The sequence below is a fragment of the Oculina patagonica genome, chromosome 3 (assembly GCF_052425735.1).
Source record: "Oculina patagonica isolate OP01 chromosome 3, crgOcupat, whole genome shotgun sequence".
NCBI classification, from domain to species: domain Eukaryota; kingdom Metazoa; phylum Cnidaria; class Anthozoa; order Scleractinia; family Oculinidae; genus Oculina; species Oculina patagonica.
The window spans coordinates 16,184,783-16,197,503 of record NC_135760.1 but is presented as its reverse complement, the minus strand read 5'-3'; the positions used below and the strand labels follow the sequence as shown (position 1 = coordinate 16,197,503).

Genomic DNA, 12,721 nt, shown 5'->3' with positions numbered 1-12,721 from the left:
TTTGTGTAAGAGGTTTTTTATTAATTCATTATATATATTTGCGTTACAGAGCAATTAGCTCCCTTTTCCTTCGTTGATTTTTTAATTATTTCATCCCACCACCTAACATACTTCCCTCGATAAGCCTTTGCAACCAAATTTATTGTTGTTGCGGTTTTCTCAAGTTTGATACACTGACAGATTATAGTATTAGGTTCCCCGTTGCAGATTATAGAGCTGTTTGTGATGGGGAACTATTCATTCAATCGTACCAGTATTGACATCACTCGTCATAAAAACAACAAATTGATAATTTCCTGTATTAGCCGTTCTTGGATCAACGATGTTAATTCCCGCCTCATCGCGTTGTATGGCGCGGGTTTGTCCAGGTTTGTGAGACCACAGTCCGCCTTGATCCAAACGGTACCAGTGGTAATCATTACCTGAAGAAGAGGGGAAAAGAGTTAAAAGAGCAAGTATTGAGAAATATACCACATGTTGTTTTTCTTCCTAAAATATTGTCATAATATTGTGATTCCTCTATACGCCAAACGCCATTTACCTTTCTAATAAATTCTCTTTTTAGGCCTAAAAATAAAAATGAGCACCCTCCGTCTTTTAAAAGTTCAACTTCAATTCGTTTACAGTTTGCCTTTGTGTGCGTGTGTTTTTCTAAAGAGATACAGAACAAGTGGCAGAAATTGTTTGGATGTAATAAACTCAAACCCTTATAATGAAAACGGCCAAAATTTCAGCTGGCAAATCAACTCATTAACAAATGAAATTAATTGTACTATGTGTATAATAGCAATGAAAAAAACCGTTGTAAATTTGAAAGGACAAAAAGCAGTGGAATGAAAGGCCTCAAATTTCTTCAAAAGACTAAGTACCCAAGACCTTGGGTACAGCTTTTCCCAATACGGACATCTCGGCCGGCAAATAACATATATGTATCGAATGTGGGCTATTGGCAAAACGACCTTAGTTTTAGCTGCACGGTAGCTGCCGACATTTGTACTAGGGTCCGGTTGCAAAATGCATCTTGCATTTAAGTGGGATATTTTGCAACCACTCCCGGTTTACCTAAAGGTCTTCTTGTGCACTATTATGGATAAATCAGCTGATGGTGGGTGAAGACTATGGGAAACACATCACAGCATGAAAATTGGGATTTACGTGAGTTTAACGGTAGTTAAATCTGATTTAAAGTTTGTTATCAAACTGTACACTATCAATTAAATGTTATTAAAGGTGGTTAAACCAATCTTTACGCTGCCACGTGTAAATGTGATGTAAAGTTTGTGTAAAGAAGTCCCATTACCCTGCCTTTAAACTTGAGTGTAATGCTGGCATAAAGGTCAGCTTTAAAAAAATGTAAAGTTAGCGTGAAGCTGATTAAATTCCAAATTTACGGCAGCCTTACTTGAGCTTTACGCCACACTAAAGTTATGTTTTTCATGCTGTTAAAATGCTGGTGCGAAAAAATCCTTAGGAACACAGGGACCAATTACACAAAATCCCACTTAATCTTAAAGTTGTTTTATGCAACCGGGCCCAGAACCCTATCCTGGCCGTTAATTTCTTGGTCAAGTTCCTCATTGTACTGATGAAGCTTTATACATAATCGCTGCTGCAGGATGCAATTATCATAGTGGGACTGCATTTGATCGATTGCAAGACTATACTAACCTGGCCAGATGAAGAGCGCCACCAGGTGCCGTGTTCCAGCAGGAGCTCCGGGGACAGGGTCCAAGGCACTAGGTTGGGGGACCAGAAGCAGCAAACCATCACGTATTGCAGCATCACGCACCGAGACTCCATTCAGCATGTCAAATTTTGGTCCACTCCCTTTGCCAGGCTGTGCATACGTATTCGTGATCTGAATATTGGCATAGTTGTAGCAGTTGTTGTTACGCCTTTGTTTAAGAACGTCATTCCACAAGAATGTTTCAAACGGAGGTGCAAGACGTTTACGTCTCCTCGTCGGGCATTGGGGCGCTACAGTACCGGTTTCATTCGAAACACTCTGGCGTACCTCGTTTGTTATCAACTCATTTGGTATTGTCTCAAGCAAGAGCCGTTGCAGTCGGATACGTTCGGGATCTGTACCTACAAACAGTCGCTCACTTCCAGCGATATCCACTAAGAATCCTTTGTATCCAAGCTTTGCAGGTATGCAGACTGGAGGGATACCATTTGCTTGCATTGACTCATAGTCTGACACATTGAAGACGGACAAATCTACCTGCACCCATGGATCAAGAACGCCAGAAAATACCAGCAAGGTTATATTTGTTAAATTTACGACTGCTGCAAAGTAATAGTTAAAATATTTTTTAATTGATGTCAACATTGTAAATACTGCTTAATTTCATGAACATTTTTATGATATTTGAATAAATTTGAAGGTAAATCCTTAAATTTGTAGGAAGACAAGTAATGCGCCAAATCAGGAAAAGTCTTTTCACTTGTTTGTTTCGCACAAATCTTCCTCTCGACACGGGACGCATATTACCTCCGAGTGGTTGGATTTGACTTTTCATTGAAAATTTTCTGCTTTCAAGCCTTCCAATGATTTCTTATTCAGCAGACCGCTTTTTTTCACTATACCGTAATGCGCATGCATGTACAGACAATTATGAACGGCTGAAGTCAGGGCATGAAGCATATACGCTGCTAGGCCATTTGGATTAGCATCGAATTACAATACTTTTGAAATTATAGAGTTATCCAATGTATGTAATCACTGATCTTATTGTTTGACAGAGCAAATATCTGCATTACGATTGGCTGAGAGCCGGTAAATTTAACATTTATTTTTAACCTGCACTCACTGATGCACGCGCGTTCAGTCTTATAACAAAAGAGTAATCATTTGATGGTTAAAGGAAATAAAAAATTTCACTACTCATGATATTTACAAATTTCTTTATAATTGCTTGCCTTTAGGCTTGTGCAAGTATGATCTCTGCCTTGCCATTCAAGTTTTTGACTGAGCTGCAGGAATCGGAACAAACATTAAATATTTGCAACGGAATCATTTCAAGATATGCACGATTAGTCGGCTGACAATCACACAACCACCAGAAATTGTATGATTTGCATAATCATTTCGCCAAATACGCTCCCAAGACGATAAACCTCATGAAATGGCGAAGGTGGGAGGCGTGGTGACTTATTGATAAGAGCGCTAAACTCCAGATCAAGAGGTCCAGGTTCAAGGTTGTACTCTTACGCAAGACACTTAACTTTCATGGTACTTCTCTCTACCCAGGGGTATAAATATGGGTAAAGACGAATTCAGCGCTGGAGGGTAGGAGTTGAAATACTCCTAGTTAAGTGCCGGCCATATGGGCCACTAGACTCGAACTTGGTCTAAACTTTAATGACCCGGTTTGACTATGGACCTTTAAAGTACACAGGGACCATTGCCTTACCTGGAGTCGTCGGGACCATAGTCGTCGGGGGTGCAGTCGATGAGGCCATAGTCGTTGGGGGCTGCGTTGATGGGGCCATAGTCGTTGGGGGCTCAGTTGATGGGGCCATAGTCGTTGGGGGTGCAGTCGATGGGGCCATAGTCGTTGGGGGCTCAGTTGATGGAGCCATAGTCGTTGGTGGCTCAGTTGATGGGGCCATAGTTGTCGGGGGCTCAGTTGATGGGGCCATAGTCGTTGGTGGCTCAGTTGATGGGGCCATAGTCGTTTGGGGTGCAGTCGATGGGGCCATAGTCGTTGGGGGCTCAGTTGACGGGGCCATAGTCGTTGGGGGCTGCGTTGATGGGGCCATAGTCGTTGGGGGCTGCGTTGATGGGGCCATAGTCGTTGGGGGCTCAGTTGATGGGGCCATAGTCGTTGGGGGTGCAGTCGATGGGGCCATAGTCGTTGGGGGTGCAGTCGATGGAGCCATAGTCGTTGGTGGCTCCGTTGATGGGGCCATAGTCGTTGGGGGCTCAGTTGATGGGGCCATAGTTGTCGGGGGCTCAGTTGATGGGGCCATAGTCGTTGGAGGCTCCGTTGATGGGGCCATAGTCGTTGGGGGTGCAGTCGATGGAGCCATAGTCGTTGGGGGCTCAGTTGATGGGGCCATCGTCGTTGGGGGCTCAGTTGAAGGAGCCATAGTTGATGGGGGTGCAGTTGATGGAGCCATAGTTGATGGGGGAGAAGTCGTTGGGGCCAAAGTTGTTGGGGCTAAATATGCAAAACAAAGCACTGTAAATATTAAACGTAATCAAGCAACTGCAAGCAACAATACGTGCAAGTATAAAATGGTTACGCAAGAAATATTTTTCCTGTGGTTACCTGTAGAAAGAATAGGACCACTTTTAATTCCTCAATTAATACCGATTGTCCTATTGTTGTTTAACAAGGTATTTTAATTTTCTGTCTAATTACATTTCGTTATTTTTAGAAACGATTGTCCTTGTTTATACATAAGCAAGGCCGAGAAGACACAGAGACTGTGGCGGGTGCAGCACGCAACAGGTCTCGTCATTTCCTGGCTAGCTGATATAAGTCGAGAATTTAACACCTTTCAAGAGTCCACCGTTTGGTGGTAAGCTGAATTCTTAGTTGTCGACTATTTCTTTGTTTCAACCCTCTTTGTTTTTAGTAAGTTTTGTCAAATATAAGTCAATATTTGTAACTTTACTATGTTGGCCTTGAACATTACCCAAAATGTCCGCTTTAAAAATCAGTATCCACAAAATATTCCCCTGCGCTTAAAAAATGACCAAAATAGCTTGAATATACCTTATATTTGACACCCTTATTACTGCTAAGTAAACGCCCTCATGAAAGGTACTACGTCACGGCTTAAACCGTTTTGAGGGTTAATAATAACTGCTTTTTTGACAATTAACCTCTTCTCAATTCAAAATAATTCTGGTATATCGTACCTTAGCTTAGAAGGATTATTTAATCTCTTTTCCAGATCTCTGGGAACAAGATTACTTTTCATCACCTTACAACTTTTATATAAATTAATGCCAAAGTAAATACCAAAGTAAATGCCAAACGTTGCTTGTATGAAAAATTCTGGGTCAGGCCTTCATACAGAACTATGCGATTAACTACTGATTTCGCCGCTTAGTGGCGTTTCGATGTTTTAATTTTTATTTAAACGTACGTTGACAGATTCCACAGGTAAGGTTACAGTTTGCCCTCATGAAAGCTAATATTACCACGTCGTTGATATCACACCAACCAAATGCTTTATAACCAGGACAACTGAGAGATTCGTCCAGCTCTTGTGGGGTGCATACTGGGAAGTAAATATATGTACCACAATAAGTAAATAGTTTTTTATTTGTTTAATGAAAATTTTCTTTTATATCACTTGAATTGGTTGTTCTATTAGGTTGTTCGCTTAAGCCTATTCACCTACAGAACACTATCGCGCTTGCGATTCACGAAATGGGGCTATAAAAGCGTTTGCAACATCTTCTCTAGCACTCAAGCTGGTGAAAGCATTCTTTTTAACAGTAACTTCAAATTATAAAAGATTTTATTGATGTTGAAGGCAGTTATATAATAATGCAACTTAAATTCCAACAAAAAAGGTAATTTTGACCTTGTTTTAGACATAGAGATAGACAAGAAGGGTGGTTCTTCCAAAACACAGAAAAAGTGTGAAATTAAGCGATATTCACAAATTCTCCTTAAATGAATTCTGCACTCTCTTAGACGGATAGTTAGTTTAATAAAGCTTTTAAATTGCAGTTCAAAAGCTGAAATAAATAAAACTTAACAAATGAAGAAACTTAAATTTGAACTAGGCCGGTGGTGATAGAAAATTTTAGCAGGTACAGTTATATGCCATAGACATGTAATGTTGACAGAAAATACAGAAACTGAAATAACTGCTTCCTTTGAAGGCGAAATTTTGGAAATTGTAAAATATATTTTGTAGTACTAATTTAGAACTATAGGGGTGAAGAAACAAAATTTGTTACTTTATTACATACATTTGTGTTCGTTAGATTGTTTCCATATTTTAGATCACGCCTCTACCAGTTTCCAACTCAAGAAAAAGAGGCTTTTCATAATCAAAGAGATCATCCCTCCTTGAATCAACAATTATACTGTGTAAATCTAAAATTATCCTGATAATTCTCTCATTGTCACGTTTTATGTTCATTCTGTTGTCACTGTTTATCATAATTAATACTAGCATCTTTGTCTAATTGTTATAAATGCAACTTCCAATGCTTTGTATACTAACTAACTGAAGATGACAGAAGTTTCTGTCTGACAAGTCTTTTAAACTTAAAAGTTGCGTCGTTTTCTTGAAAGTTCTGACTTGCCTGCTACTATCAAGAATCCCTTGGTAAATTACATACACCATTTAAAATCTCACCTGGTGGAGGGGGTGGCGTAGTTGTCGGGGGTGGCGTGGTCGTCGGGGGTGGCGTAGTCGGTGGTCCTAAAAAGAAATGAAAAAAGGTTATTTGAAAAGCACATTTTGGTTAATTAAGGATGGTTAACGCTCATGTTACACATTCAAGCCCTTATGTGCACGATTAACCATATTAAGTGTGCAGTAGAATAGAGCGAGGTTCAATAAAATACACGTTTTTTTTATAAAGCAGGATACCAAATTAAACTAATTTCTTACTTTTACCTCTTTATTTGGTACAACTCTTATTCAGTTGTTCTTTTAAATCTTATTTTCACATGATCACCTCTTCAAATGTTTGTCTTTTTTCAAAGATTAAATACGTTTTAGGTCCGTTTTAGTTCCAGCTTTGTTTTCATCCTGACCAAGGATGAAACACAAACTCGCGCTTTTTTCGCAATTTCTTCCCGGCCTTCGTGTACCCGAATGGAATTTTTACGAATAATATGACAGAATGAGACCCCTTTAGCTGTTGTTTTTTAAGACTAACGAATCAATTCTTGGTTTTCATGTTACGTCATAAAATTCTGAAATTCAAAATTCACTAGGCCTACTAAATTTTCGTTGTCATTAGACGTAAGATAAACTAAAAATATATCTTTTTGCACATTTCCAGATCGATAGTGTCATTCGTTTTTTAAACAGACCATTTTGAATATTTGAGTTCTCCGTCGTATGTGACATCAAGCTGAGTGCCGTGACAAAGCTGTTTTGTTTGAAAAAAGGCCTTTCCTTTCAATTTTCAGCAGAATGAACATTTCAGATATAATAAGTGGTGTTTATATGAAACTTTACTAGCTCATGAGCCAAAGATTGCCGCTGTTGTAAACAGAATTGAGCTCCAGATGGTTTCTCCGACATCACGGCGGCCATATTTGTGTCCCTCGGAAGGACACAGTTATGGCATCTCCATACTAAGCTTTATATATTTGCGTGAGAAAGGTTCGGCAAATAACTCGCGAACGGTACACCGCACAGACCTGAAACTTGGAGAAATTGTTTATCTATTTATCGTCTTTAATATTTAAATTCATAGCTTCTGCAGTTGAATGGTTTCGAATTTATTTTTTGATTGCGTGATGTACAGTGAAAACCAGCAATAGATCCGTAAGTAGAGTGTTAGGAGGAATCGAAAGATAGATTTTTAACGTAAAACGGTAACGTGACATGGTTTAGGACTATGGGATCACTCAAATTCTAACTACAGCCTTACTCGACACCTTCGGTGTTTTGGGGGATATTGGCTCTTACTTCGTGTAAAAGACACAGTTCACCTATAACAATAGAGAACAAAAGGACAAAAGAACGAGGAATATAATAAAAACAAAAGGTTTGCGATGCAGTATTCTGTTGTGACGTGTTCTGTGCTTCTACACGAAGAAGGAGCCGGGATATTGATGAATGAGGTGAAATTTACAAGTCGAATACTTGTCAAGCCTTGTTTCTTTGCTAAAATCCATATTTGGTCAAACAAGACTATTCATTTAGCGTCACCATAATTTGTATCTACATAGTACCTAGTCGTACAAAGCAGTCATTCTTTTAGAAGAATCCGGTGTTAGACCTTTTTCTGTCGTGCGGGTTGATCCAAACAATATCAGGGTCTAGCTCTTTGACTAAAAAGTAATTTGGTGAATATGCACTGTAAGAATTACATCTCGATACATCCTTCACTTATAAAATTTATCATCATCCACAAAATGATGAACAATCTTGAAAACTTGAAAGCACCATCTCTAAGTCTTCCTCCGATTCCAACGGATCTTTGTTGTTTAACTCGTATTATAATAACAAAGTACAGTATATCAACATCTTCTTCTCAGGCGAACAAAGGAGAAGGGGGTGAGAGGAAGATGCCTTCCCCATGAGCTTTTTTTTAATTTTTAAAAAGAGTATGTACCCTGAGATGCTAAACCGCAGTTTATTTATCGATATGTCGACTTATTTCCATGAATTTTTTTTTGCCATGGAAACCATTTAGGGGCTTTTGACATAATTCTTCATTTTTTTTTTCCAGAATTATTACATAAACATGCTCGGCTATTTAATCAATGCAAAATAATTTTGATGTGCCTTTAGAACGAAATCCTCGGGAGAGCTTTTACCATAACTTTTATCGTAAATTTTCATAAATTCGTCAATTCGAGGTAATTCTTAACTTTGCTTGTATGGAAAATTCTGGGTCAGGTCACCACGCAAAACCATGCGATAAATTATAAATTTCGCAGGTTAGGAGCGCGCGTGCGTCTACCAAACCTTTCGAGTGTCGATATTCTAAATTTTGTTTTAAACTTACGTTGACAGATTCCACAGGTAAGGTTACAGTTTTGCCTCATGAAAGCTAATATTACCACGTCGTTGATATTACACCAACCAAACGCCTGATAACCAGCACAACTGAGAGATTCGTCCAGCTCTTCTGGGGTACATACTGAGGAGTAAATATAAACAGTACCGCAATAAATAAAAATAGCTTTTTAATTTGATAAGAGAGAAGGACAATCAGTGATTCTAATCTGACGGACAATATAAACAAGAGGTATCTGATAATGATCTTAAGCACAGTATAGAGATCCACAGAGGGAGCTATAAGACTCCTTATAGCAGACTGTACTGGCAGGCTCCTCCCGAAAGGGTTACCTTTATCGGGTTGTAGGTATATAAATGGATCGGAACTTCACATGCATAAGTTGGAGTAAACAAAAGGGTAATGTCATTTTTGACAGGGATGCCATTTTCCTATCGAAGCTAATACGAAAAGGTTATTTTTTTTTCTGTCGAAACGGGTATACCGTATTCACTCGACTAAACGCCGCTCTCGATTAAACGCGCGCAGATGGAAGCAAAACTACCAATAAACGCCCCCTCGAATAAACGCCGCACCCAGTTGGAAGAATGCAGCGTTTATTCCAGGATAATAAGAAAAAAAACAACAGCAAAAACCAACTACGGTACAACTCGGTAATCTACGCCATCCTTGCACAATCTCAGCAAAAAAAGAGACATTGGAACTTTAGGCATGTTTCTGCTTTATATAATATTTACAAATGATTTACCGTAATTGTTGTCAGTGATTTAAGAAATATGATTTTGAAATAAACGCCGCCCTTGAATGAAAGCCGCATCAAAAACGCTAAATATTTAAAAAACGCCGCGCGAGTAAATACGTTGAGAGACCTCGGAGGGTTGAGACCTCGGAGGCTTCCCCGTTAAAAAAAATGTTTAGCAACAGCGAGTCAACATCATCACACAAAAACAAAAAGCGATTATAAAACTCACCCCGTGGATCAGGTGGAACTAAAACGAAAAAACATTAAATATACATTAGTTTCAAAATTATTTAGCGAATGGTAATAAGAATTGCGGAAAGATGAGTGAAATCACACAAGTACAGAACTCCATCTGAAAAAGAAATACTTACGTTGGCGTTTTTCTACTTGGTTTTTGTCCAAGGTGATTTCGTCAGGAAGCTCTGGAAAGGAACTCCATGAGACAACATCACATGTCACTTGGGATGCGACGAGGAAAAAGACAACAAAAAACACGTACATTGTACTCTGTTGAGAAAGAAAAGAGTGAAGAACATCTTTGAAATTAATTAAGCAAACAAACCGTTTTGTAAAACGAATAACCTCATTAGAAATTGGGAGGTCTGGCTATTCTTTTCCGATGAATTTCGAGAGAAAATATTTAAAGCTACTATAAAAGTTTTAAGCTATAACCTCATCTAACATGCGTTGTTCTTTCATGTATTTTAATGCTAACGCCGTGAGGTACTTGTACTTTTTTTAGGTACTTATACTTATATTATACGTACATTGTCCTCCATTAAGAATGAAGAAGATTATTAAAGAACATGAAGCACAACAAAGAGATAGCAATCGCTGGAATAAAGTCGGCATAAACCGTTTTTAACACGAAAAACAGTTGTAGAGATCGAGACGTCTGGTAACTTTTTATTTTTTCGAAAAATTTTGAGACGAAAATATTTAAAGCTACTATGAAATTCTTAGCTACAACCTCATCCTATTTGCGTTGTTCTTTCATTCATTTAAATGCAAACACCTCATGGTGCAAATACTCCATTTCTATCCAACGCATTTGTATTACTAGACGAAAATATACAAATCTTAATTTTCAGCAGCTCTTAATCAAAGTGTTTCGTACTTGGTTCAACATTGTTCGACATTTTTTGCTCAATAGACAATGAACCGTATATTCACAGACGTTTACACCACTGAGTCAAATTCGTGCAAAACAAGCTGAAAAGACCAATATCACGAGTTAAGTTTGATGTTCTTGTTTTCCTTTCTCGAGTCAGTTACAAATATAAAAGCAACACACTTTTGGTGTTTTCAAGATCAGTGACGAGGCAATCTTACCCTAAAATAAGAAATAATTTGTATTGGGGCGTTAGGTAAAACATTGATTACTTTCATTATTTTCTTTCGAGGATTAGTAGTCTGTTAGAATTGCGTTCAACGATTCTTCGTTGTTTTAAAATAAATAACCTCTAATAACCTTCCACTCCTCAAGTCTCAAGTTTACTTTCTATACATGAATTGCAGTAATATTGTGCAGTTATGACATTAACTGATTGTGCTCAGTTGCAGCTAAGTTATTTCATAAACCGAAAGTTTTATTGTAAAACATAACATACTCCTTACCTGTGAAACCCTAGGCGGCTGTAGGCTTTCCGACATCAGTTTCCTCTACGAAGCTGGCGTGAAATGCCAATACTTCAAAAGTTATATCAGGCTTATATAGCAGCCTGCTATGGAAGCCGATCTAGAGACATCTGGCACCATTTTGCCGGCTAAGGAAATAAATAAATAGATAAATACATGATCACGCGCTTTAATAATTTCACGTGATCCACTGTGAGAAAAAACGGACATATGTAATGACTTATAGTGGACCCGTAGAACAGATGTTATATTCAGGACAACGGTATGTGCACCCAGCATGAAAATACCATATCTGAAAAATAGATAAACATATTTAACCTTCAATTCTTTCTGGTCCGGGAGCCTTAATTTTAGTTTCAATTCATAACAACTTGTCCTAGCGGATCTAATTGGACGTCATTAGTATGGTACAAGTAAAAGTGCTAGTAAAAGGTTTCGTAATAATTCTTATTATTTTGCTGAGGTAGTTGTCGCCGTTTTCCTCCCCCTCCCCTCCCCTCCCCTCCCCTCCCCTCCTCTTTTTCACTTTTGTTTTGCTCAGTCTTACCACTGGCTTTCACACATCTTTCTGTATGCGTGGGAGGAAATAAAAAAAACCTGCTTGGCAGGCTGGATAAATACTTGGAAAGACTGGGAATTGAGGATCGATAGTTTTAGGATAAAACGATTCTAATTAGCTCGCACAAAAAAATAATTTCATGAAAACTACAACGTTTGTGTCGTCGTAAAATATCATTATTTTCCTGTGTCTCGCAAATTAATATTGATTTTAGTTGAACCTCTGTAATGCGGACACCAAAGGAACAGAGCAAAGTGTCCGTTTTAGAGAGGTGTCCGTATTATAGAGGTCGCCACTATGACGTCTCTTTTGACTTCATTAACAGCTTAAAGCATTTAGTAACTCTTTATGTTCTGCAACCCAATGTTGCAGGTAAAAATTAGCACTAAACACAAATCTGCACAATTATGCACAAACAGGAAATTGCATTACGAACACAAAATATCATCGCCCGATCACTGGTTTCTCAATTCATATAAACTTAAAAGTTTATATGAATTTTACTCAATGGGGCCGAGATTTAGTGTCCGTTGTCCGTATTAGAGAGGGTCCGTATTATAGAGGTTTTTTCTAAAGAAAATGTATCAGTATTTGGTTGGGGCATCGGAAGATTGTCCGTAATAGAAAGGTGGCCGTATTAGAGAGATGTCCGTACGCTGAGACTCGACTGCTCGACACTGACAAAATCAATTATTTTGTCATTCAATGCATCTATTCCCTTCCTCTTCATCGACTGAAAACCCACTACGTGAAGAGAAGACAGGAATCGCTGTCGCGCATGTCACCATAGCAACGCGCTGAAGTTTCTTTGACCAAAACTCAGCAACAATCACTGTTCATCGACGGATGATATTAAATACGCCAACTCCCAAATGTTTTTTTTTTCCTTTTCTCTCTTGCGCAATATCTACTGGAGTTAAGGTTACAGTTTGATTAATTCTGCCTCACTAATTCATTTGTTCCTTTTATTTAAAAAGACATAATTTGAGATATTTGCTTAATATCAGCGTAATCAGTGTGTAATCTGTGTATGCGATGTACATACATTGTGTACGTGACCCTTTCGTCGACTTTTAAAATGGATGAGTAACCTTGGTAAGAC

At 38.4% G+C, this 12,721-nt stretch overlaps 1 protein-coding gene across 1 annotated transcript; it reads right to left on the bottom strand.

Moving 5' to 3' along the window:
- On the bottom strand, positions 1–11,193 carry LOC144646954 (uncharacterized). The gene is made up of 9 exons (XM_078506677.1): positions 11,040–11,193; positions 9,794–9,929; positions 9,652–9,669; positions 8,669–8,803; positions 6,334–6,399; positions 5,104–5,238; positions 3,417–4,166; positions 1,669–2,289; positions 1–422 (listed from the first exon to the last, which is right to left on the bottom strand). The coding sequence occupies exons 1-9, from the start codon at positions 11,073–11,075 to the stop codon at positions 238–240; spliced, it is 2,082 nt and encodes a 693-aa protein (XP_078362803.1). The 5' UTR covers positions 11,076–11,193; the 3' UTR covers positions 1–237.
- Between the last annotated feature and the right edge of the window lie 1,528 nt (positions 11,194–12,721).